General features: G+C 53.9%; 1 protein-coding gene across 8 annotated transcripts in view; it reads left to right on the forward strand.

Moving 5' to 3' along the window:
- DYSF (dysferlin) overlaps positions 1–24018 on the forward strand; it is a 224604-nt gene that overhangs the window by 131861 nt on the left and 68725 nt on the right. For all 8 annotated transcript variants that reach the window (XM_049651675.1, XM_049651676.1, XM_049651678.1 and 5 more), the window contains 6 exons: positions 1282–1375; positions 1920–1997; positions 10000–10181; positions 12868–13008; positions 13819–13848; positions 16067–16096. In XM_049651675.1, coding sequence (XP_049507632.1) covers positions 1282–1375; positions 1920–1997; positions 10000–10181; positions 12868–13008; positions 13819–13848; positions 16067–16096 — 555 coding nt within the window. The remainder of the gene's footprint in view (positions 1–1281; positions 1376–1919; positions 1998–9999; positions 10182–12867; positions 13009–13818; positions 13849–16066; positions 16097–24018) is intronic.

Below are 24018 nucleotides of genomic sequence, written 5' to 3' on the forward strand. Positions count from 1 at the left end.
GTGTGTGTGTGTGTGTGTGTGTGTGTGTGTGTGTGTTGAGAGATTGATTGCTTGATTGATTGCTTTTGATTTCTACCCAGGGCTGTGGCTCCTGAAATGTCCACTTTTCCAGCTCCTGGAATAATTTTGAACAAATATGAGGTATATGAACCACCCCCGAGTATAATTGCAAACTTTATAGTTTATGACCTACCCTGCCTTTGTCCCACCTGTGCCTCATTTCTCTCATAAGATCATTAATGGCAAACATCGGTTGAGCATTTATTATGTGCCAGGAGCTGTGCTAAGAACAATATGTAATGTATTTCCTTAACAATGACAGCAGCTCTCTGAGCTAGATACTGTAGAATTATTCCAAATTTACAGAGAGACTGGTTCAGAGAGATTAAGCAAGCTGCCCAAAGTGAAACAGCCGATAAGTGACAGGACCAGAATTGGAGCTCCAGCAGTCTGGTTCTAGAGCTTGTGTTGAAGTTGTGATCACAGGAAGCAGGCCACTGTATCTCTCTGTCACTGAGGGGGAGGTCCTGCTTAGTCTCCGAGTTCCCCAAACCATTCAGGACCCCAGTGAGAGGCTGAAGGTTGGCAGAGGTGGCCCTGGATGCATCAGAGAGTGGGCATCTGGTCCAAGGAAGCTGGTGTGTGGCCCAGTGGCTAGAGCCCAGTGCTAACAAGGACAAAGTGAGGGGCTGACTGACTAACTTTATGTGCAGTAAACTGCAGACTGGCTTCTGAGTCAGCCTCCTGCTCCTGTGCCTGTCCTGGCCTCAACCTGCACTCTCTTTCACCCTCAGTTCAGGGGGAGCTGGTTGAGAGGTGGTGATGATGCGGTATAGCCTCTCCCAGAGCTAGGACCCGGTGTCCAAATATGTAGGGGGTGGACAGAGATGGTGGGCCGGGCCCTCCAGACTTTGGCTTCTCTTAACTCATCCCACTGGGAAAATCCCCACTGGATTCTCTCCCTTGGAGTCCTTCCTTCTATCAGACTCTAACCTCTTGGGTTGGAATAACTCAAAATTCCATTCTGAGTCTAGTCTCCATTGGAGAGAGAGAGAGAGAGAGAGAGAGAGAGAGAGAGAGAGAGAACAATTTTCCTGTGGACTTGACATTGGAGTCTGGGGATGCTGTAGGAGGATGTGCTACCCTAGAGTAAAATTAGAGGCTGATGGCCCAGCTCTCAGCATCCAAAGAGTGGCTAGAGGTCTCCTGACCCAGGCCAGTCTCCCTGCCACTCCCAGGCTCTGGGGTCAGAATCAGCCATGACCAGCTCTGTGTCTCCAGGGCGGCGTGGTGGACGACAAGAGTGAAGATTCCATGTCCGTGTCCACCTTGAGCTTTGGTGTGAACAGACCCACGATTTCCTGCATCTTTGATTGTAAGTGATGCTTGGGGGTGTCTACAGGGGTGATATGGATGGATGTGTAACCTTGTGCTTGTTTGTATGGGGTTATATGGTCCAGTGTATATGGGGGGCTAGGGAGAATCGAGTCTATGTGCTCTGTGGTGGGTCAGTATCTTTTGGGGGTGTGTGTGTGTGTGCAGGCATCTGTGAGCACATGCACACATCTATCTACGTGTGGCGTGTGCATCAACTCAATGCTTGGAATCAGGCATTCAAGACCCTGTGCATTGTGGCTGCCCCCATCATTTATTTGGCCTTTCCTCCTCTTTCTCTTCCATCCCCCCTCACCACTTCTCACTAGGCCCAAGAACATGGCACTTAGGTGTCTACCTTTGAGCTGTAGTCTGTTCTGATCCTGTGGGGGGCTCACTCCCACATAATGTGATGTGTGTCATTTCTATTGCTCAGACCCTTCATCTGTGGCCCCTCCTAGGGGTAGACTCTACCCTCGCCCCAGCTCCCCCTCTTAGCCACTCCTAGCCCCTCACTTGGCATCTCTGGTTTTTCCTTGGTGCAGATGGGAACCGCTACCACCTACGCTGCTACATGTACCAGGCCCGGGACCTGCCCTCGATGGACAAGGACTCTTTTTCTGGTAGGTGGGAGGGGAGCCAGGGACCAGGGATTGCAGGTTGGGAGCTGAGCCATCAGACCTTTGGACCATAGGAAACATGGCCCCGGGGCTTCGTCTATGGGTGGGGGCTTTAGCTGTGTTTGTTGGCTTTGTGGAGGTGGCTGCCAGGGTCACTATGGCTTATCTGGTTGTCAGGTGGCCTGCTTGACCCTTCTGCAGGGTTTGGCTTTACTGACCATCGTTTCCTTCTGGAAGTCTCTCTGGCCTTGACCCCCAGGGATACTTCTTTCTCCTAGGTCTTCTGCAGCCTCTTACTACTCTACCTGCTCCTTCTCAGCTTCATGGCCCTCTCAGTCTGATGGTCCTGATGGTCTGTGTCCTCTTCTCTGGGCACTGGGGTCCCCTCACCTTCCCTGGCTTCATGGACCACTCATGTCAGGGAAGCTTCTAGGCTTTTAGTTGATAGGCGCCCCTGATGTCCAGTCACATCTTAAGTATCTCCCCCTGGATGCCTCAGCGGCTCCTCAGTTCATCCTGTCCAAACTGAATTCCGTGTGCCCTCCTCCCCTGATCCAGGGGTCCCTTTGTTGCCTATCTTGGTCCTGGCATCACATCAGCATGTGTCTATTATCCATCAGTTTGGAAACCATCAGTCATCTGGTCCTGTTGATTCTGGCTTCTGAATTTCTCTTGCAGATGTTCCTGAGGACTGGCCTCGCCCCTTCTTCTTTGGACACGCTGGTCAACTCGTGGTCTCCCTGCCACTTTCCACACTGCCTCAGACAGATCTGGTCATGTCACTGCTCTGATTTCAACTCTAGACACTGAGAGAGAAATCCCCAGCGCTTAGCCTGGCAGACAGCTCCTTTGTTGACCTGACCCCTGTGGACCTTGCCTTTAACCTTTCCCTATTTTACCTTTAACCACTAGTTCTGGCCTCGCCAGCTTTTGTCAACATTTGTTGAGCTTTTCCACGTTCCTGACCTTTGTACTCAGTGTTCTCTCTGTCTAGATGTATTCCTTCTATCTTGAACCCTGCAAACACCTACTCATTCTTTAAGACGCAGCCCAGATGCTCTGACTTTTCCCTGAGCTGAGCTGGTTGTTCCTTCCTCAACACTTGGCCAGCTCCCCACCAACACATCTCTCAGAGCCCTGACCACTGCATAGATCAGTTGACATCTATCTTTCTCACTATGATTGTGAACACCTCTAGGAAGGGGCTTTATCTTTGCCTTTGAACCTGCAGCATTGGTAGCTAAAGAGTGAATACTTACTGAGTGCTCACGACAAGCCTAGGCATTTTACTGGCATTATTTCATGTAACCCTTACAACTCTCCTCTGAAGTGGGTATTTCATATCTCCATTTTATAGATGAGGAAAACTGAGACTCAGATGCTTAACTAAATTGCTTGAGTGAAAATAGCTGACAAGTGACTTACCACCCTCCAAAAGCTTGCTGCTTAATTGAGTAGAACTGAGTTCTTCTATGAGAGTGACTCTCTGTTCCTAGAAAGGCACTGCAGCCTATAGCCACCTGCCTGTCCTCCTCCTCGCCCTGCTCCTCCCCCCATGGGGGCCCACTTTCATCCCTCACCCCTAGCAGCTGTGTTTCCTCGCATTTTGTCCTCTCGGTGACCTGTTTTCCAGCCCTGTGCAGCCAGGCACACGGTGGATGGGGCAATTTCTCTTCTGTGCTTTGGGCCTGGGGTCCTGAGGGTGCCCTCTGAAAAGCACATGCAAAACTAACACGCAGGGACTGGCGGGCTAGGGGCAGATACGCGATTGCCCCTTGTTGGGAACCTGCCAGGATGCTTGCTGACAATTGGAATGTAGCCCAGAGAAAAGAGGTGGACTAATCTACAGCCTTGCTTCTTCCTCCTTGAGGGAGGCATGAGAGATGGGGGTGCAGGCGGCAGGCTCGTGTGGGCGTGTGGCAAGGAGGGGGAGCCCTCGTCCTCTGTGGGTTAGGCTGGCCGAGGCCCCTGCAGGGAGGGAGCCCCTCCTAAGGAACCCACTAGGAGGCAGCATGCACCCTGGGGACCACAGGCAGGTCAGCCTGGTGCTGGTCTGTGGGAGATGTCACACTTTCCATCCCAGTCCCACCCCCTCCCCCAAATAAACATCCCTTGAGCTTTGAGGGCACTGCCCAGGGCTTCCTCAGAGGCTGCTGGCTTCTGAATGAAAGGCCTGATTGACCAGCTGCTGGAAAGGAAAACAGCAGCCAACATGGGTGAACCTATAAAACCCTGAGTGTTTATTTTCACTCCCAAACCCTAAACCAAAGCAATTTCTCCCCTGGCACTGACCCTGGGGCGGCTGGCGGCCGGAGGCTGTGCGTGGCCACCGGCTGGCATTTCGTGGAGGAAACTCATGTGTGAATCCAGAATGTCTGGGGCCAGGGGAGGGTCTAGCGCAGTGTCTGTCACCGGTATCACCCTCAGCCTGCCTGCCATGTGTCTGGGGCAGAGAGGGCTCTCCTCCAGAAGTACTCCATCGACTGTGACCTGTGGTGCTCTAGGCCTTTCCTGCACTGCCGGGCTCCCATGGCCCTGAGCTGTACTCTCTGCTTGTGCCCTGAGGGGTGGGCCTTGGGGCTGCCCAAAGCGGGGGGGGGGGGGGGGGGGCTGTGTCTGCTTCCTTCTCTCTCTGGCCGAGGGGTTTGGGGGGACACACAGGAACTGCCCAGGAAATACTTGTTGAATAATATTAAACCCAGGCAGGAAAGGGAGGCTTGTGATGTTCTGCCCAGGCTGCATGAGGATTCCACCTCCGGTGGGGTTTGAATATATAGCCAGCATTGATTCTCCAGGCACTAGAAGGATGTGTGTGGCTTGTGGTTGTGAGCATGTGTGACCTGTGTAGCAATTAGGCATTAAAAAATGTAAAATGATGCTTAACTCAAGTGACTTCGCTTTGATATTGGGTTGGGATCGCCCCTGCTTGGTGAGCATCTATACTGTGCACTGAATTCAGTTTGACTGGGAAAGATATGACTCTGGAGGACTTAGAAATCACATGTCCTCAACGCTGTATCTAGCGGAGAGCATCGCTTCCTTACGCTTCAGCCTGAGCGGAACTGCTCTTCAGTGTAGAATGGTGTTTCTCAAAAGAAATCAGGACAGAAGCTGTCTCATTTGCCAAAATGTTCCCCAGGAAATTCTGATTTGCTCTCTCCTCCAGCTGGGCACCTCGGCTGGGGTTTGAGTGAGCCATAAGCTCTGCTTACAGATCTCCCGCCAAGACAGACACCCCGTGGGCAGCTCTGTTGTGAGGTCACCACGTATCAGAAGATGGTCCTTACCATGGGGGAATCAGACACTCCTCTTTGAGGATCTTGCAGGTCACTGGGCTGAGGCGGCCTGACTTGGTTTTAACCAAGCAAATCAGGGAGGGTAGGTAGACCAGATGCCAAGTTATTAATTTACCAGAGTGGGGTTTCTTAAGAAAGCAGAAGGTCCTGTGCCCTCTTTGTTGGCCTCATGGCTCCTGGTAGATCAAAGATGTGTGGCAGGCAGGTGGCCCTGAGAGGTGCTCCTCCAGGGCAGGCCGCAATGAGGTCTGATGATCCATGGCTGCCCCACAGCTGAGTTCACCTCCGTGGGGACCGGTGCTTAGTTTTCACCCAGATCCAGACTCTGTCTTGGGTGGGGCCGGAGAGCTCTTGCTTTGGGGCTTACTGTGTCTGGACCCCAGTCACGGCCCACCTCCTCCTGAAGCACAGCTTTCTGTCAGGTTGGCTCCGGCTAGGGGAATTCTCCCGTTGAGCTTACGGAGCTGTTTTCCAAAGTGCATTGGAGGCTTGTGAAATGCTCCACTTAAAAAGGGTCCCTGAGCAAGGGAGACTGAGAAACACTACACACTTGAAGATTTACGATGCACAGTGGCATTGAGAGGCTCTGAAATGGCTGCAGGAAAGGAGCCTGTTTGACTTGTTTAAGCACTCATTAGCTCCCCAGGGAACTCGCATTTACGAAGAACACATTTTGGGAAACCCTGATCTACAGGATTCAGTCTGAATTGCTCAGCTTGGATCTGGGACCTTTGTGAGCTGCCTCGCTTCCTCCTCCCTCTTTTGTCCCCACTGCCCTGGGCTTCCCCTCCTCAGCCAGACCAGCTCCTGTTGTTTCCCAAATGCCCATGCTCTTTGGTGTCTTTGCGTATGCCACGCTGGATGTCTAGAATGCCCCCTCTTCCTTGGTCTGCCGTGGTTACTCTTCCTTCTTGAGACTCATGGTGGGAGACCTCCTATGAGAAGACTGACCTGATGCCACCAGGCTACGTGGGCTGTCCCCCACCAGCAGCATCTTATACATTCCCCTATTAAGTTGCACATCACCTTGGATTCTGTTGTGTGGTCACCATTTCCAACCATAGTCATGATCCTAAGAGCCTAGATTGCATCTCATTTATGTTCGTTTTCCTAGTGCTGTGCTTACCTACCACGTGCTGGGCAGTCAGAAATTGTATATTGTATGAATGATGGATTACAAATAATGCTGGAATGAACATCTCTATACATATAGCTTTTTGGTTAATTTGGATGATTCCCAGGAATATAGGAAACAAAATATAAACAGTTTTATGTGTTTTAGGGCATAATGCCCAGTTGCTTTCCTGAATTGCTTCCAGCAGTAAAGGAGAGTACCTATTTCATCAAATATTTGCCAGCACTGGGTTTTATAATTCTGAACAATTTTTCTAACTTAATAGGGAAAATATTGCTATGCTATAGTTTTAATTTGCACTGCCTTATTTGTGGTCTACTCCCCTCTCTCTTAAGGGTTCTTCTCCTAAAAGCATGGCATGGTGGAAGGAGCACTAGACTAGGAGTCAGGGGGTCTAGCCCTCGTCACGTTTGAGCATGGGCTAGTAACCTAGTCTTCATGGGGACAAGTAGGATGATGCCACCTGCCCTGTCCCCCATTCTGGTGATCTGAGCTGGGAAGGTGGCAGGGCCTATGAGGAAAGCTTAGTGTACTGTAAAGGTTTAGGAAGGCTCTAGGAAGGTCTGAGCAGCAGAGCTCAGGTGCAGGGCTCTAGGTCCAGCAAAAGAACCACCTGCCTGGGGCCTCTCTAGGTGATGGTGCCCAGTAGAACCATGTGTGTTCATGGCTGGAGCTTCCTGGGACAGTTAGTGGTGCTTAGAGAGCTCGGATCCAGCCACTTTCCATTTCAGCTCCGTGTGGGTTGGGGGGTGAGGCCTAGGGGCCAATGCCGCCCCTCTTTTATGGGAGTGGCCCTGGGGAGAGGGCTAGGCTGGGGCCGACAGAGAAGAACCAGCCCCTTATCTTCCCTTCCACCTCCCCTTGGGGATCTGTTTCTCCTTCCTCTTGGCTTTCCTGGAAGAGGGATGTGTCTGTGCGGTTGTCTGGCCTTCCCTCATCTGACCACCTTGCTTCAGCAACACCCCCGCCTGCCTTGTTTCTTTTTTTTGGAGGGGCTGGGCCCTGTGGGGGGAGAAGCCAGGCCCCAGCACACAGTAGCCCAGTGTCTGAGGCCCCGGCCTCCAGGCCTGCTCTTTACAATGCCTTTGTTGTGTGTTTTTTCTTCCCATGGGCGGGTGGGGCGCGTGTGTGGGTCTGGGTGATTTTTGTTTGAAAGCCACCCCCTCCCTGTTCCCCCAGAGCTGAGCTCATTGCTTGCCCTGCTGGGGCTGCTGGAAGGAGTCGGCCTGCTGGGGGGGGGGGCAGCGTGGGGGGTGCTGGCAACACCAACACAGCGTGCACAGCCGCTACAATGTGCAATTGTGATCTTTGTGTAAACGCGGTCGGTCTGGGGCCCTCGCGCTTATAAAAATAAAGCGTTGGGAAGCACGGGGGGTGGGAACAAAAGGGGCTTTTTCGCCGGCTCTCTAATATGGTTTTATTTATCAGAACGCGCCCTCTTTCCCTTACTGGAACCAGGGAGAGGTTCTCTGCCGAGCTTGGAACTGATGGTATCACAGCCAGACGGTTTCATTAAATGCACAGACGCCGCTGGGCCCTGCCAGGGGCAGGAGGGGAAGTGCTTGGGGCCCACCCTGCCAGGGCCGGTGCACGGAAGGGGGAGCCCCATGCCAGGGAGGCTTCCACCAGGTAGCGGTGGCAGGATGGGTGGGCATGTCTCCTCTGTCCCTTCCCCTGTCAAAGGCCTTGCATTGCCCTCTTCTACCCACAGGATCAAGTTCAAAACCAGTTTCCTTCAGGAAGCCCTCCAGCCTTGACTGCACTGTGATTTTGTGCTTAAAGTCTGGTTCCGTGTGGGTGGCTCCCTCCTGTTAGCCCAACCCAGCATTATTCAGCCAATGAGTGCCCATGGCTTCTGCCTCCTAAGTTGGATCTCCCCCACCCTTAAAACTAGCCCATCGGCCAACAACCAGAATCTTGGATCCTACTCTCTTCATCTCTTGATGGGAGCCCTCCCACTCTCCATCCCAGTCTTTCACCTCTTCTATGGTCACTCTCTGTCACCTCCTGCACAATGGCCATAGTATGCCACTTAGACTCCTTATGGCCAAGGAACCTATCCTGCTCCCCTTCCCTTTGTGAGGAAGTGCTGTCTCCCCATCTCAGCCCCAGCATTATAGCTGGACCTCCCAGCACCGGACCTCTAGTGCTGAGCATCTCTTGAGGTCACATGGGGGTTAGAGCACCACTGGGGCTAAACTGTGAGGCTCAGAGGATGCAGGATGCTGCAGGCTGGAGCAGGTGCCAAGGGTATAAGGCATGTGTGAGAGCGTTTGGGCTCAGCCCTCCCAGACATCTAGCATCCAACTGCCAGCTTCCTGCATCTCCAGACTTTCCTGTGCAAATGCCTGGTACTCTGGGTCTTACAAAATGGCAGCAAACTGGACCCTGCACCAAGTCTGACATCCTAATTGGAGAAGTTGGAGGAGCCCCACCTCTGGGCCCTCTGCCCCTGTCCCAAGTTACATGCATTCAGTTCCGTAGGACTTTCTCCTTCACTGGTTTCCAAAGTGTGGCCCTGGAAGACCACATCAGTACTCCTGGGAACTTGTTAGAAATGCAAATTCTCAGGTCCCACCCCAGACCTGAGGAATACGTCTCTGGGGGTGGGGCCCAGCAGTCTGGGGAAGCCTTCCGGGTAATTCTGCTGTATGCTCACATTTTAGAGCCACTGCCATAGGATCTTCTCTAGTAACACCAACTTACCTTTGGAAGCAGGCAGGGGGAATTGCCAGCACATGGGCCCCCAGCCAGCATGCCTGGGGCTGGAAGACTTCAAAATAGTCTGGGGCAGCAGGGAGCTGCAGGGATCTCAGGGCTTCGCTGAACCCCACCTACTGCTAAACAGCTTATGAGCCCATGTGCTTCCCTCTGGTGTCCTTGCCCATCTAAGCATCACTATCACCCATGCTCACACAGACCTCATAACTGATGTCCCTGCTCCCTCCAGGCTGTGTGGCCGCCAGAGGGGGCTTGCTGAAATGCAGGCCTAGGCACCCCGGTCTGATGGCACCGACATCTCTGGTCTGCTCTCCCTTTCTTGAGGAAGATAGGCCCTTCTCTCACACTGTCTCACACATGCCCCCGCACCTTATATGCACTCTTCAAAGTGCTGATCAGGATTGTGGTTTTATGGTTGCTTGCATGGATTATGTTTTTGCTTCAATTGTATGTATTCTCAGCCCCTAGCACCTAGTTCCTGGCCTGGCATGTAGAAGCCATTCAATAAATGCTTGCTGGATGAAGGAATGAATGCATCATCTGGGCACTTGCTTCCTCTAGCTGGGCCTGGCCTCCGGCAGCCAGCCCAGGGAGGAGTCCAGTAGGGGAGTTCTTTGGATCTCTGGCCTGCTCTCCTGGACCTTGTCTCTATTTCCCCATTGTGGCCCACCAGCTGGCCTTACAGAGACCTAGGTGAGGGTCCCTGGGGAAGTGGGCTCCCACCTGTAGGTTTTTGCTGCAGTGCGGCGGCCATGACTCTGCTCCAGCTTTGTGGTCCGCATGACTCCTGAGCGGGCGACTCTCACGGTCTCTGCTGTGTCCTGCCTCCCTTCCCTGTGCCCGGCCCACACAGATCCCTACGCCATCGTCTCCTTCCTGCACCAGAGCCAGAAGACCGTGGTGGCGAAGAACACTCTGAACCCCACCTGGGACCAGACACTCATCTTCTATGAGATTGAGATCTTTGGTGAGCCAGCCAGCATTGCCGAGCAACCGCCCAGCATTGTGGTGGAGCTGTATGACCATGACACCTACGTGAGTCTGCTTGCCTTCCTCCCTTGTCCCCTCACTGCCCACGCCCTGCAGGAGTGGGGGGGAGACACCACTGTGAGGGCTACCCAGCCAGGTGGCCTCTTCCTGACCCCACAGCCTACAGGGAATTTAAAACTATTCTAGAGTAATTAAAATTGGATTGCTCACACATGTGCTGTGCCGGTGGCAGACACAGGGGATGGAACTGGAAAGGGTGTTTGGCTGGGGGTCAGGGTTTCTCTGCCTCTAACCTGCTTGTAAGATCCCAGGCCAGTTCCTTGTCCCCATCTGAGAGCTGCATTGACTCCACAAACGTTTATCAGGCACTTGTGTGCTAGGCTGAGTGGCTCTGCACTTGGGGTTCCCAGTCTAGGTGGGAGCCGAGAATCACCCACAGAGCAGGGAATCCTCCAGTAGCACAGGCAGGGCCCTCCAGAGCTGTCCAACAGAACCTCCTGCGATGCTGGGAATGCTCTACGGCTGTCCATTCAGAATGTGAGCCCCTCGCCGCCCATGGTGATCGAGCAGTGAAAGTGGGTAGTGCAACTGAGAAACTGAATTTTAACTTTCAGTTTTAATTAATTAAACTTTAAATTTAAATAGCCACAGGTACTGAGCAGTGCAGCTCTAGAAGGTTCCCGGGAGGGAGAGACAGCCCTGGGCTGGAATGTGAGGGAAGGCCGTGGGGCAGACCTAGGCCCTGAAGGAAATGTGATTGGGGTGTTGGGGCAAGGCACAGAGGCATTGCAGCACGGTGTGGGGCAGGGGGAGACTGAGGAGAGCAGAGGGCAGGCTGGGAGGAAGGAGAAAGGAGTATGAGGCCAGGGGAGGCAGGGAGTGACGGGGCCGAGCAACATTTTAAAAAGAAGAGAAAAGGGAGAGACTGGGCTGGCTGACAGCGCACGTAGCAGAGAGGTCCGGCCTGGGTCGGTGGGGGTGGCCGCGGATAAAAGGGGAGGGGAAGGGTCCGGAAGACGTTTCCAGAAAGAGTTGCCATGGCTGGATGTCAGATGCTCTGGGAGGGTGTGGTCAGCAGGGGGTGGGGCAAGGTGATGCTGTTTAAGGTGTCCCACCAGGTGGAGGCGGCCCACTCGCAGTGGGCAACTCGGGCCTGGGCTGGGGAAGCCCACCTGCGAGCACTTCCCTTGGCTCAGTGAGGGGAATGAGCAACTGGAGGAAGAGCCTGTTTGGGACTGTTTGGGAAAGAGCACAGGGCCTGGCACCTTTGGGGCAGGGAGAGGAGGGAGGGAGGAGGACTGGGATGTGCTGGGCGGGGGGACTAGGCAGAGGAGCAGGTGAAAGTGCTAGAACAGGGCTGGCCAGGAGGCCGGCAGCACACAGACACTTTCTTCCAAGAGCATCCCACCTCCTCTTTTACAATGTTACTCTGACCCTGCCTCTCCCCTGCAGGCCAGTGCCTGGGAGGGATCTCATGGGGGAAGAGGAGCCATGGCTTCTGGGTGTGGGGCTCCAGGGTCCTGGGGGAGAGCAGAGGCTGTGTGCATTGTTAACATAGTCAAATAACTCCGTACCTGTTGGTGAATACCCATTGCCTCGACCTCCTGCTGGCCTGGCTGCCCCGGATCCCCTCCCCACAACCTCTCCATGACCCAGCCACTAACGGGGCAACACCAGGGCCAGAGGGGCCTCCAGGACCACTCCCAGCATTTGGCTGCTGTTCATGCTGAGAGGTTGGTGCTGGGCTATCACCTGCTGTGTGGGGGTCCATGCAGGAGCTGGTTGCCACTCTGGTATGGCTCTTCGGGACGTCCCCAGCAGTGGTGTGACTGCAGACAGTGGCTTCCAATTCCACTCTGGGTCTTTCCAGATGAGGGCCTTGGCAAGGCACTAGGGCTTGTGAGAACTGCCACACCATCTGGCTGAGACCCAGGTCCTGCCACTGTCCCCTTGGGGAAGCTAATCACAAGGCCGGAATCACAGGCCAGTGAGGTCACAGAGGACCACGCCAGAGGGCCAAGCTTGGGCAGGGCTGTGGGTGACGGCTTAGAAGGGCAGAGGGTAGTACGGCCGGGGGAGATGGCCCATGTGAAGGCCAGGGGCTGAGAGGGCAGCAGAGGCCAGCAGACTGGAGTAGGGGATGTGCAGAGAGAACGAGGCAGGCCAGCAGAGGCAAGCAGGCTCCATGAGGAGCCTTCCATGCCAGGAGGAGATGTGGGCTCTATTCTCTAGGGAGTGGGAGCCATGGAAGGTGCCTGAGCAGAGGGATGATAAGATGAGAAAACATCATTTTAACAAGACTCATTTAACTTGATGAGTGATCACAGTTTCCCCAGCTGGAAATGGGGAATTTAAAGGAGAGGCAAAAGCCCTTGGAAATGTCAAATCCCTACTCTGCTGAGGGCATTGGAGAAATGCTAGTGCCACCCTGGTCTCTAATGGGCTCAGAGCTTGATTAAATGAAATCAAGGTGAAGGCTAGTTAGACAGACAGAGGGATATTCGACTGTGATGGGAATTCAAATCTAGCAACAGTGGCAGGAGGCCACTTGCATACTGTCCTCACATTCTTTTAAGGGGGGCAGAGCTCACCATTCTGCACCAGGGGATGCCCTGACTCTTGAGTCCCTTTCTAGTTCAGGAGGCCAGATGTAGGTCTGGTGATTGCTCTGAGGCCACCCAGAGCCCCGGACTGGGAGATGCTGACTCTTCTTTCTCCATGCCGGGTCTAGGGTGCAGACGAGTTCATGGGACGCTGCATCTGTCAGCCGAGTCTGGAACGGATGCCCCGGCTGGCCTGGTTCCCGTTGATTAGGGGCAGCCAGCCAGCGGGTGAGCTGCTGGCCTCTTTTGAGCTCATCCAGAGAGAGAAGGTGAGGCTGGTTCATGTCTGGATCCAGGAGGCCCAGGCAGGGAGTACCTAGTGGGGGAATGTTGGGGGGCACAGGGAGAGGATGCCCCAGTGGAGGGGAGGGGGCTGCAATACATCCTTCTTCCCCGACCAGGGGCCTGAACTCAGTGGGGAACACCCAACAGCCACCTGCTGTCAGGCCACCTGCTGAGGATGGGTTTTGCCCATCTTTTCTAAACCCCAAAGCATGACATGATCTAACTATTGGGGAGAATGTTGGAACCTGGACTGTGTTCGAATGTTTGAATCTTCTGGCCATTGGATATATTTTTCCCTGGGTCATAAGTCGATGTGGTTTCTGGGAGTAGGACCTCTGTGATCTGGTTTGGGGGAGCTTAATTGTGATGGGGGCATCTCCATGGAAGGGTCCGGGCAGGACTTCTGTTCTAGTGCTGCCTCGTCCAGGGCCTCGCTGTGTGACCCAGGGCTGGCCACTTCCCTGCTGTGAAATAGGGCATTTGGTTTAGAGCCATGTCTCTAAACTTGCTCTGAATGCAATGTGAACCTCCCTGTGTCAGCCAGAGAGAAATCGGGCTGCTCTGGGTGAGGCGTCTGGCTTCCCCGTGCAGTCGCCCACCACTTCCAGCTTCCTCTGAGGAGTCCCTAGTCCTCCAAATAAGTCTACAAACCCCTGCGCTGCCTTATCACTGACCTATTCCATGAGTGTCATTTTGCAGTTGGAAATGCGTCTGCCTGGCCAGGGCAGAAAGGAGGGGGTGATGGGGCCTTGGGTGAAAGGCACCTGACTAAAAGCTCTTTTTCTGCACCCTAGCCGGCCATCCACCATATTCCTGGTTTTGAGGTAAGTCTTGCTTTTACCCTTTCTTCTTCTTCTTCTTTTTTATTTTATTTTTTAATTTTTTTGAATGCTTATTTATTTTTGCGAGAGAGAGAGTGAGCATGAGCAGGAGAGGGGCAGAGAGACAGGGAGACAGAATCCAGAGCAGGCTCCAGGCTCCAACTGTCAGCACAGAGCCCAATGCGGGGCTTGAACCCACAGAACGCGAGATCATGACCTGAGCCGAAATCGGATGCTTAACCGACTGAGCCACCCAGATGCCCCTTACCTTTTCTTCTTTAACTGACTGCCAGCCTCCTGGTTTGCAGCCCCTGCTGGGTCAGGAAGTAGTATCAGGCATACACGATTATGGTCCTGCCTTCAAGCAGGGGAAGGCCCTGGTGGGACCACAGGGGCAAGGTGGGCAGGGGGTGGGGTCCCTGCCCAGCTCTGGCCTTTCTTGCTCTTCTTCCCTGAGAAGTCCAAGAATCACAGACTCTCTGAATGAAATGACCTCACGGTCACCCAGCCCAGTGGCTCTCAGCAGTAGGCATATTAGGATCCCTTGGGCAGCTTTAGATACGGTATCTGGGTGGCCCAGTCAGTTAAGCATCCGAATTTGGCTCAGGTCAATATCTCACGGTTTGTGAGTTTGAGCCCTGCATCGAGCCCTGCATCAGGTGGTGCACTGACATTGGCATACAGCCTGCTTCAGATCCTTTGTCTCCCTCCCTCTCTGCCCTCCACCACTTGAGCACGTGCTCTCTCTCTCTCAAAAATAAACATCTTCGTTAGTAGAGTGTTGAGTATCCCTGTCTATCACGTGGGAGACCAGGGTTCGATTTCCTGATGGGGAAGCAAAACCCCCTTCTGGGGGGTGTGGGTGGCTCAGTTGGTTGAGCACCTGACTCCTGATTTCAGCTTGTGTCATGATCTAGCAGTTCCTGGGTTTAAATCCTGCGTCAGGCTCTGTGCTGACAGCACGGAGCCTGCTTGGGATTCTCTCTCCCTCTCTCCCTCTGCCCCTCCCCCACTCGTGCTCATTCTGTCTCTCAAAATAAATAAACATTAAACAAACAAACAAAAAAGAATCCCTTGGGCAGCTTTAGAAATCAGCAATGCTCAGGCTGCACCCCAGACCAAACAGAATACAATCTTTTGGGGGAGTGGCCCAGGCACCGGTATCCTTCCATGCTGTCCAGGGGATTTTAATGTGCAGCCAGGGCTGAAAACTGTCGGCTCAGCCCAGTGGTGTTCAGTGCAGTCTCACCTGGGATAATGTAAGAAATGCCGATTCTTGGGTCCCACTTCAAACCTACTAAAGGGAACCCTGAGGGTGCAGCGCAGGAACCTGTGTGTGAATAAGCCCCCAAGGGATTCCGACGCACGCTTGAGTTCCTGAAGCTGTGATTTAGACTCTCTTCCCCAACTCCTCATTTCCACCATGATGCACTTTTCCTCCCTCTGCTAGTGGTGAGGAGTTCACTTCTGCTCCCCCTTCTTCTTCTGGGGGTCGTGGTAGAAAATGCAGACCCTTTACTGGTACCCCTGCTTATGCGATTCAGGAAGTACTATTCTCCGCCAGGCTCAGCTGGGGCTTTGAGAAGCAGGCTCCGTTTGGATGCCTCTCTGCTTATGAGGTAGCCTGTGCGATTTGCAGACAGTTCTTACCCTGCAGGCTGTCCTTTGCCCCCTGCCCCCAACTCTACCCTCTGCTTCTGCCCCCCACCCCTCTAGTCTTTTTCCTTCTCCCTCTCCTGCCCAGCCCAAGCTCCCGCCCTCAGGCCTGCCAGTCCCTGGGGATCTGGGCTGTTTCTTCTTTCCTCTCCAAGTCCACATGCTCCAGTAGAAACAGCAACTCCAGGGTGTCCAGCCTGTCTGCTTCCTGGGGCTGCTGCACAGGGTCTGGGACCCTTCCCACCATCTGTTATTTTCCTTTCTCCTGTCCCTTCTAGAGATGCCTGAGCTGGAGGTTTATGCTTTGGCCTCTCGCACCAGTCTCTGCATCGACACCCATCACCCCTTCTTTCTCAGGGACCATGTGGAGGGCATGGCTGGAAGCATATCACCCTTACCCTTGATGGGAAGCGGGTTCTGTTGGTTTCTCTTAGGACGACATCTGGTTTGTGGATCTCTCCCCCAGGCTAGTGCTTCTCATCACTAACGGTAAACTTTTACCCTCCCTCCTCTCTTCCCCCCCCACCAATCTTCTGGATGTGGACTATCCCATGGTGTGGCCCAGGTGCAGGATACATCAGGAATCCTGGAAGAGGTGAGCTGAACCCTCACAGCTGTGGCCTGTAGCTGGGAGTAGGTGGGCAGGGACAGAGGGAAGGAGAAGGACTGCCCCTGGACAAGTACCCCAGAGCCTTCTGGGTTCCTGGTGCCCCAGTGGGCGTCTGCCATTCAGAGATCTGACTGGCTTTCCTTCCCCACACTCTGTGGATCCACAGCTGCGTGGGTTGTGTCCTGGTATGATTTTGGTCCCAGAAGGCTTGCTGCCCTGTTGGAGGCTGGATTCACCCAGACCTCCTGGCAGAAATACAGAGTCTCATCTGGCTTAGTACCAGATGGCGTGTTTTCAAGAATAAAATGTTCATAAGGGGCCAGAGTCGTCAAGGAAGCCTTTCTGGTGAAGGTAGCATTAGCCAGACATTGTTGCAGGAAGATAGGAAACGTGCCTTTGGCCCAAAGGGCCAAGCACCAGTTTAGGACCTGGCTGCTTTAGGGGCTGGTGGGGTTGGGGATTCCTAGGTTCTGGAAGAAGATGGAGGTTTGCCTCCAGAGGAAGCAAGGCTCTATCCTTTGCCATGAGGGATGAGGAGCACGTTCCCTTACAGCCTCCTACACATCTGTGAGCGGGTCCTAGGGGTGAGTAGGGGCAGAGGCCTGGGCAGGAAGACAGGAAGGAGAGCCCTGGTCAGACGGACTGGGTAAAGGGCAGCCACTTCCAGCCATCAGGGAATCCCCAGGCTGGGAGCGGACACCATTTGACATTTTCAGTGCAATTTGGACTTGAAGTGCAGGGTCAGGATGTGGGATCCGCAGGCCCCGCGCCCCTTACCTCACTTCCTTTTGCTCCCAGACCGAGGTGGGGTCCGCCAAGTGAGCTGGCCGTAATTAGGCCTGACAGGCAGCCTCCTGCTTCTGGCTGCAGTTGCGAAAGACTGCCGATTTGGAAAGGGGAGCAGAGTCCTGTCCAGGGAAGCAGCACGGAGCCCTTTCTCTTGATTGAGAGCACTTTGTGGCCAAAACCCACAGCCTGCTCTGAAGAAGACCCAGCCCAGGGATGAGTTATTAAAAAAAAGTTAAAGTCCTTAATAACTGGATTTGTAATATGTAACAGTGAAGGCTCAGATTCCGAGAGCAGGGATCTGGCTGTGGTCTCACTGTCAGGAAGCAAATCAAAATTTGCCGCTTTTGGGCCAGACCCCGAAGAGAGCCAAGTGTCCTGCTGCAGAGCCAGCCAGGCCACAGACTGAGGCGGGGTGTGGGTCAGCAGGGCCAGAGGAGAGCAAATCTTGGGGGTCTGCTCGGCACAGGACTGGGCTGAGTCGGCAGGTTCAAAGGGTCTGAGGCCCAGTAGGATGACTGGAGTATCAGCTGGTCCAGGGAACAATTCCCGAAGATGATCTCGTGGACCCCCTCATTCTCAGGGGCCCCTACCCCAACCCTGGGGGCTCCATAGCTCAGCCCCTTTGCCTGCACTTACAGGCTAAGCCTCATGCCAAGGTCTTGGGTCCTATTTAGTTTTAAGGGTCCCCAGGGATGGGGTAGCCAGGTGAGTTCGGCTGCTGCTGCTGTCCTACAGGAAGCCTGACGCTTTAGCAGGCTTTTCGTCTTTGCTGTGGCCGAGCTTCTGCCTGTATCCCCCTATTCAGCACCCTCCAGGCTCCCGGCCTGACCCCTGTGAAGAGTGTTCCTGCTTTCCCTGAGGGTTGTGAAAAGGCCCGCTGGCAGCTTAGATTCTGGGCCAGTGGCCACGGGAGCCCTCGAAAGCTTTTGTGACTCTGAAGGATGGTTTAAGGATGGCCTTTCTGGTGGGAGTGCCTCTGGCCAGTGCATCCCATGCCTGTGTGGGAGTGTCTGGGAACGACGTGTCTGTGCTATGCCGATGGTTCCCAGAGCAGATGGAGGACAGTGGGGATGGCTTCCTGGAGGAGGTGATGCTGAGCTAGCATCAGAAGCAAGGATTGGCAGAAGGGGTTGGGGAAGGGGGCTAGGTGGCAGTGTCTTGGACTGAGGGCCTGGCCCTGCCTGGGGCCAGTTTGTTGGCTGACATGATTTCCCCTCCCCCAGGCTTTATGCCCATCTGGAGCAGCCCTCTCTGGGGGGCTCTGGTGGGGAAGTGGGTCTCTTGTCTTGTGTCTTTGAGGCTGTGGTGACGTCTGGGAGACCTGGGTCCTTGCAGAGAGCTTGGGTGAGGGGAGGACTTCCTTCCCCAGCTCCCCTGTCTGTCTCTCTGCCAGAGTAGAGTAAGAATCCTCCCTCTTCCTGAGCCTTGCCCGCTTTCCCCTCTTCCTGCTCTCCCTTCCTGTTTCCCTCTTCCTCTGTTTGCTCCTTGGCCTCTGGCTCCCTGTCTCCCTCCTTCTCCCCGCCTCTTCTGAGCCCTCTGTCTCGTTTCTTTTCCTTTTCGTCTGGAGAACAAAGGCGGTCCGTGCTGCCAAGGGGAATGAGTTCAAAGAAACTGCAATTTTAGATTTCCTGAGAACTGGAGAGCGTGCACATGCACGTGTGAGTGTGTACGAGTGTGTACACGCGCAAGAATACACACGTGCACGCACGGGCAGCAGAAGAGGTGGCGGTTTCCTTAGTAACCAGGGGCCTCAAGGATGTGTAGCATGTGCAGAGAGAGAGAGAGAGATTCCACCTGGGGTGAGCTGGGGCTTGCAGACTTGACCATTGAAGGGGGCGTGGTTCAGAACGCTTGGTTCTGCTTCTTCTGTCCCGCTCTGTGGCAGGGGATGCCCTGGGAGAAGGGACTGCATGCTCCGTGGATGTTTTCACTGAAGGCTCAGGGGACCAACCAGATGTCACCGTATCCCCTTCCAAATCCCGGGTATGGCTTTTAATCTGAGATGTATATGAGGTACTCTCCCGCACCCCCAAATCCACTAGAAGGAAAATTTTGGTGTTTTGCAATCAGGAAAATAAACCCAGTGGTCCCCATCCCCCTTTCCCTCCCCCAAGGCCTTAATTTAAAACACTGTTTTTCCTGGGAAGTGTAATTAGAGCAACATGTTGTTCCTAACGAGCTGGGTGGGGCAGGCAGACAATGGAGCCCTCCCAGCCTGCCTGACTGCCCCCGCCTGGGGCTCCCCTCCCGAGGAACCACCGGGATCTGAATGTCCAGAGGGTCCTCTGACTGTACCCTGCTGGGTCAGGTAGGGGGGGCGGTCTATGGGCTACTGGTAACAGGACAACCTAGGTGGCTGGGGGAGCTCAACCCCTCCCTCAACCCCACCCTGGAAATGAATGTCTGTCTAGTGTGGTGGCCCTAGGACCTGGGAGAGGAAGTCCCCCTCATGGCTTGTCCTCAGCTCTCTGTACTGAGCTGGCCTGCTGGACAGATAGACTGAAGGGGGCTTAAGGGTAGATTTTGCTCTGATGGGGGAGTGAGCCTCACCTATCCTTGGGTCCTTGTCCTCTGGATCTGAGGCAGCTCGGTAAACACCCTCCCTGCACACCCATCCATGGGGAAGTCCTGGGGCTGCCCTGCATTCAGGGTGGGTGGGGAGGGTAAGCAAGGAAGGGATTGGTCAGATGTGGCTTCATCTAATTAGGCTTTGAATGGCTGCCCTTGAGGTCTGTGGTCCTCAGAGTCCCTGTCTCACCTAGGACAGTGAATTAGGATGTCCTGGTGACACTTTAAGTCTACATCTATCCCTGCCTGGCAGTGCTGATATGCTTCGCCAGATGTGGTAAGGATCACTGAAGCCCAGCCACATTGAGAATCACTTTCCTGGAAGGAGGTGTCGAACCCCTCTAGTCAGCCGGACCAGGAGAAGGTTGGGAAACGTAGGCTCAGGAGTTGACCGTCTGGCCAGGGCCATAGGACTCTCTCACAGCGAGGTGTCAGAGACCAGCCAGGGCCTTGGGAAACCGGGCCACACTGTCACTTAGAGGTAAAAGAAGTCAGAGAGTAGGGTGGTAAGAAGTTTCCGGAGTGGTTGGGAGATTTTCTGGAGGACGGAGAACTTGAATGAGGCCCTGAAAGATGTGTTAGATTCAGGAAGGTGGGTGGTATGGGAAGCCATTCAGAGGGAGCCACACGCAGGCACTGGGGAGGGGGTTGAGGACCCATGAAGCAGGCTGGTGCAGATAGGAGTGCTGGGAAGGAGGGGAGAGTATGCCAGAGTCCTTTCTTTATCCACCCACCCACCCTCCCACCCACCCATTCACCCCTCTGCCCGCCCTCCCTCCTCTCAATTACCCATTCATAGTCCTGCAGTTATGGGATGGAGACTTCAGCTGTGGTCCCTGTGTGTAGAATTGCTGGTTTAACACAGAGATGGCACAGGGTGGTGGTCTTTCAATGGGAGTGAGTCACGTTGCTGTGGAAGTTTACCCTGAGCTCAAGACCCCAGGGAAGATTTAAATGGAGATCTGAAGTCTGAGTAGGATGTAGCCACATGAAGTGGGCAGAAGAGCATTTCAGACAGAGGGACCAGCAACTCCAAGCCTCAAAGGTAAAGAGAGCGTGCTGCCTCCTGCAACCCGCTAGTGTTCAGAAGGGCCGGATTGAGCATGTACGGGGAAGTGGCTCATCACTGTTCGGGACCCCGGAAGGAAAGGTTATCTAGTGGGAGGCAAGACCAAGGAAGTCAGAAGGAACTAGAAGATGAGGGTCTTGGAGGCCATGCTGAGGAGTATGGGCTTCATCCCGAGTGGCTGGTGAATGTTGGACGGGTTTTAAACAGAATGACATTCTTAGAAAGTTCCCGCTGGCTGCAGAGTACAGCATGCATTGGCTCTTGGGAAGGGATTTGCAAAACCAGACGCAAGGAGACCACTTAGGGGGATGCTAGTGAATCCAGGCAAGAGAGGGTGGGGGTGCAAACCAAGGGAAGGAGACGGGTGGATGAGTATGCGAGAAGTTTGGGAGACAGAATCCCCAAGGCCCCAGGCGGTCAATTGGGCACCGTGATGTGGGGGAAGAGAGCCAAGGTGGCATGGGGCTTTTTGGTTGGTTGTCAAAGCGGATGGTGGGACTGGTTTCTGAGAGAGCAGGTTTTGAGGGCAAAGTTAGAGAATCCAGTTTGTGACCAGTTCAGCGTTAGGGGCCAGTAGGGTGCACAGGTGAACTGAGCTCTAAGAGGTTGGGGATGTGGGTCCGGGGCTTAGGGGAGATGCCCGGGGGCAGAAAGCCCAGGAGAGGGCTGGGCACAGGAGGAGACTCAGCCAGCAGAGGGTGAGGGTGGAGAAGGTGGAGGGGCAGTGTAAAAGCACCAGAGGGATGGCGTCCGGAAGAAGGCTGAGGTTAGCTGGCAGGATGCTGCTGAGGGAGTGGGAAGGACAGGAGCCTGCCAGTGGCCTTTGGGCTGAGCTACAAGCAGGTTGTTGTTGACTTTGGACAGAGAATTTTCTAAGGCAGGGGTGCAGGGGGCAGAGGTGAGTGCACTGGGCAGAGGGCCTCGTGGAATCGAACTTGAGAGGGACTGGATGGAGGCAGAACTTTCCAGAGAGAGAGAGGAGAGGGAGGGAAGCTGCCTGAAGATGCAGAGAGCTGCTGGGGAAGGATCTGGGAGACCATCGTTAAATGGGGAAGGGAAGGATCCAGCAGATAGTGTGAAGAATTGGGGGGGACAGGATGGGACAGGGTCGGGGAACAAGAGAGCCTTTAGGTGTAGATGTACAGGGATAACTCCACAGGGCGGGGATGGGCAGTGAAGTGTGCACAGTGCGGAGGGGGCAGAAGACTGTGGTGGCGGCGTGCAGGCCGGGCGGGGGGTGGAGGATGGGCTGTAGAGGCAGGGATCCTGGTGACAAATGGCAGGGAGCAAAGATGTCCCTGGACCCCTGGGGACAGTGAGGTGGACGGGGATAGCATTGGGGTGAGAACGGTGGCCTCACGCCATGCCGAAGGAGCTGCCCGCGGACATACCTCTAACCACTGTCTCTGCTTGTTTCTCCCTCCTGCTTCCGCCGGGCCTGGCGCTCCACAGCTGTGTGCACCTGCCTTCTTCCTCCAGGGCCTCCTCCAAACGGTACTGGAGCCTAGCCTTCTGGAGGTTCTTGTTTCCTGTCCTCCTCGTAAACAGGTTCCTGAAAATGGGGATCCTGGTCTCAGCCTGTAGAGAGGAGCATCACCACAGAGCTCAACAGAGCCGGGAGGAAAGAGGGCATATGGAAATGAAGGATAAACAGGAATCGGAGGGACACTGCCCAGAGTTTGGGAGCCTGGAGAGGAATGCTCTGGGCAGGGAAATATATTAATGAGTTTTCCTGGTGATTCAGGAGAATGTTATAAGCACGTGAGAAAGGTTTGATCTTTCTGCCTCCCTGATCCCTTCTTTTTGCTCCTTTTGTCCTTGGGTTTTTACCCCTGGGCGCCCCCCTCCCACATTGGAGTGGGCATCAGCCTTCAGCAGGCCACGAACAGACCATGAGCAGGCCTTCAGGAAAAACCCTTCTTTTAAAGGGCCCTGCCTCCAGGGTGAAGCACACATCACCCCTCCTCCTGACAGCATTCGTCTCTCAGCCAGTCTACAAATGTAGGTGCTTCCTACGTCACACCACCTGCACTGAAGGTTTGGAGCAAGACTGTGAATTCCTTCACTTTATGCCCCATGACATAGGGATACATAGGAAGCCAGTGTCGTTCTGAGAGATGCTTCTGGTGGCTTGGTTCTCCTCGAGTCACCCTGGGAGATCGAGAACACTAATGGTAAACACAATGGTACCGACAACAATAATGTAATCCTTACAGGCACTGCAGTTTACTGAGCAGCTCCTGGGTGCCAGACACTTTACGTTTGTTCTCTTATTGAATTGTTGGAGCAAGCTCGTAAGGGTATTGTTATCCCAGATCTTCATATGAGGGTAATGAGTCACAGACGTTGAGTAATTTGCCCAAGGTCAAACAGCTAGAAAGCAGCAGGGCTGGAACCAGAACTGAGGTCTGTCTGATTCTAGAAATGAACTTCTTACTGCTGCAGGTCAGGGAAGTGTAGTGTCATCAGTGTGTCACCAGGCAAGAGTGACAGCTGGGGTTGGTTGTGGCAGGAGGAAGCCAATGTGTTTCAGTGCTCCAGCTGCTCCCACCATCTACGTTAGGGCATTTGTACGTGGATGCACCATCCTTTGAGAAGGAGCCCAAAGCAAGAGTCTTAGAGGATTAATCTAGTGATTCTATTGTTTGTTAAATGAGATTACACAAGGCAAGCTCTAAAGTATCCGGCATAGTCCTTTTATTTATGGTTAACATCTCCTGAGTGTCAAGGCCTTCTTGTATGGACGTGTAGGTTGTGCACTGCACAAGGGCCCTGTGTCTAAAGAGATACAGTTTCCAGGGCAGATACCATATATTTGTATTTATTATAACAATTTTCCAGTAGGTGGCAGTAAAGTGTCTTGTTCTAATAAACCAGTAAAATATGACGATTTTCTGACATGGAAGTAAAGAGTCTTAAGAAAGGGACATCTTTCTTTAATTGTCACAAAGGTGCCACGTGGGCTGGTAGACCTGTTGAGGGTTCGCCTGAACCCATTCTTCTAAGGGTTGTGTTAACTTCTTCAGGCCTCACACTAATCTTTAGAGGTTGGCAACTTTAATAACCATTTTATAGATGAAAAAATTGAGCCACGGAGAGAGATGAAATAACTTAGCTAGCTCGGTAGTTGGTGGAGTAGAACCTGTGTTCCTAACCATTGTGAGACTTGCTAGTTGTTTAATCCACAGCGGTATGTGCTTGCCTGCCTGGGCCCAGCTGCTTCCTCGTGTATTTCTTCGTGATCACTGAGGATTCTTGCCCAAGTCTCTCTGGCAAACCCTTATAGGCAGAGTTGACACATGCTGTTCTCATCTCTGGTCTATAGTGGTGAAGGAGCCTCCCCAGCAGCTCCCTTCGGTGCCTGTGGATAATGGCCACTTCTGTCCCCTTCTCCTGTTTGTGAATTGTCTTTCTGGCTCACAGAGCAAGTGTTCTGTCCTGATGGTGGCTGGAGGCAAGAGGTGGGGGTGTGGGGCTGGCA

Source organism: Panthera uncia (genome assembly GCF_023721935.1).
Source record: "Panthera uncia isolate 11264 chromosome A3 unlocalized genomic scaffold, Puncia_PCG_1.0 HiC_scaffold_11, whole genome shotgun sequence".
NCBI lineage: Eukaryota > Metazoa > Chordata > Mammalia > Carnivora > Felidae > Panthera > Panthera uncia.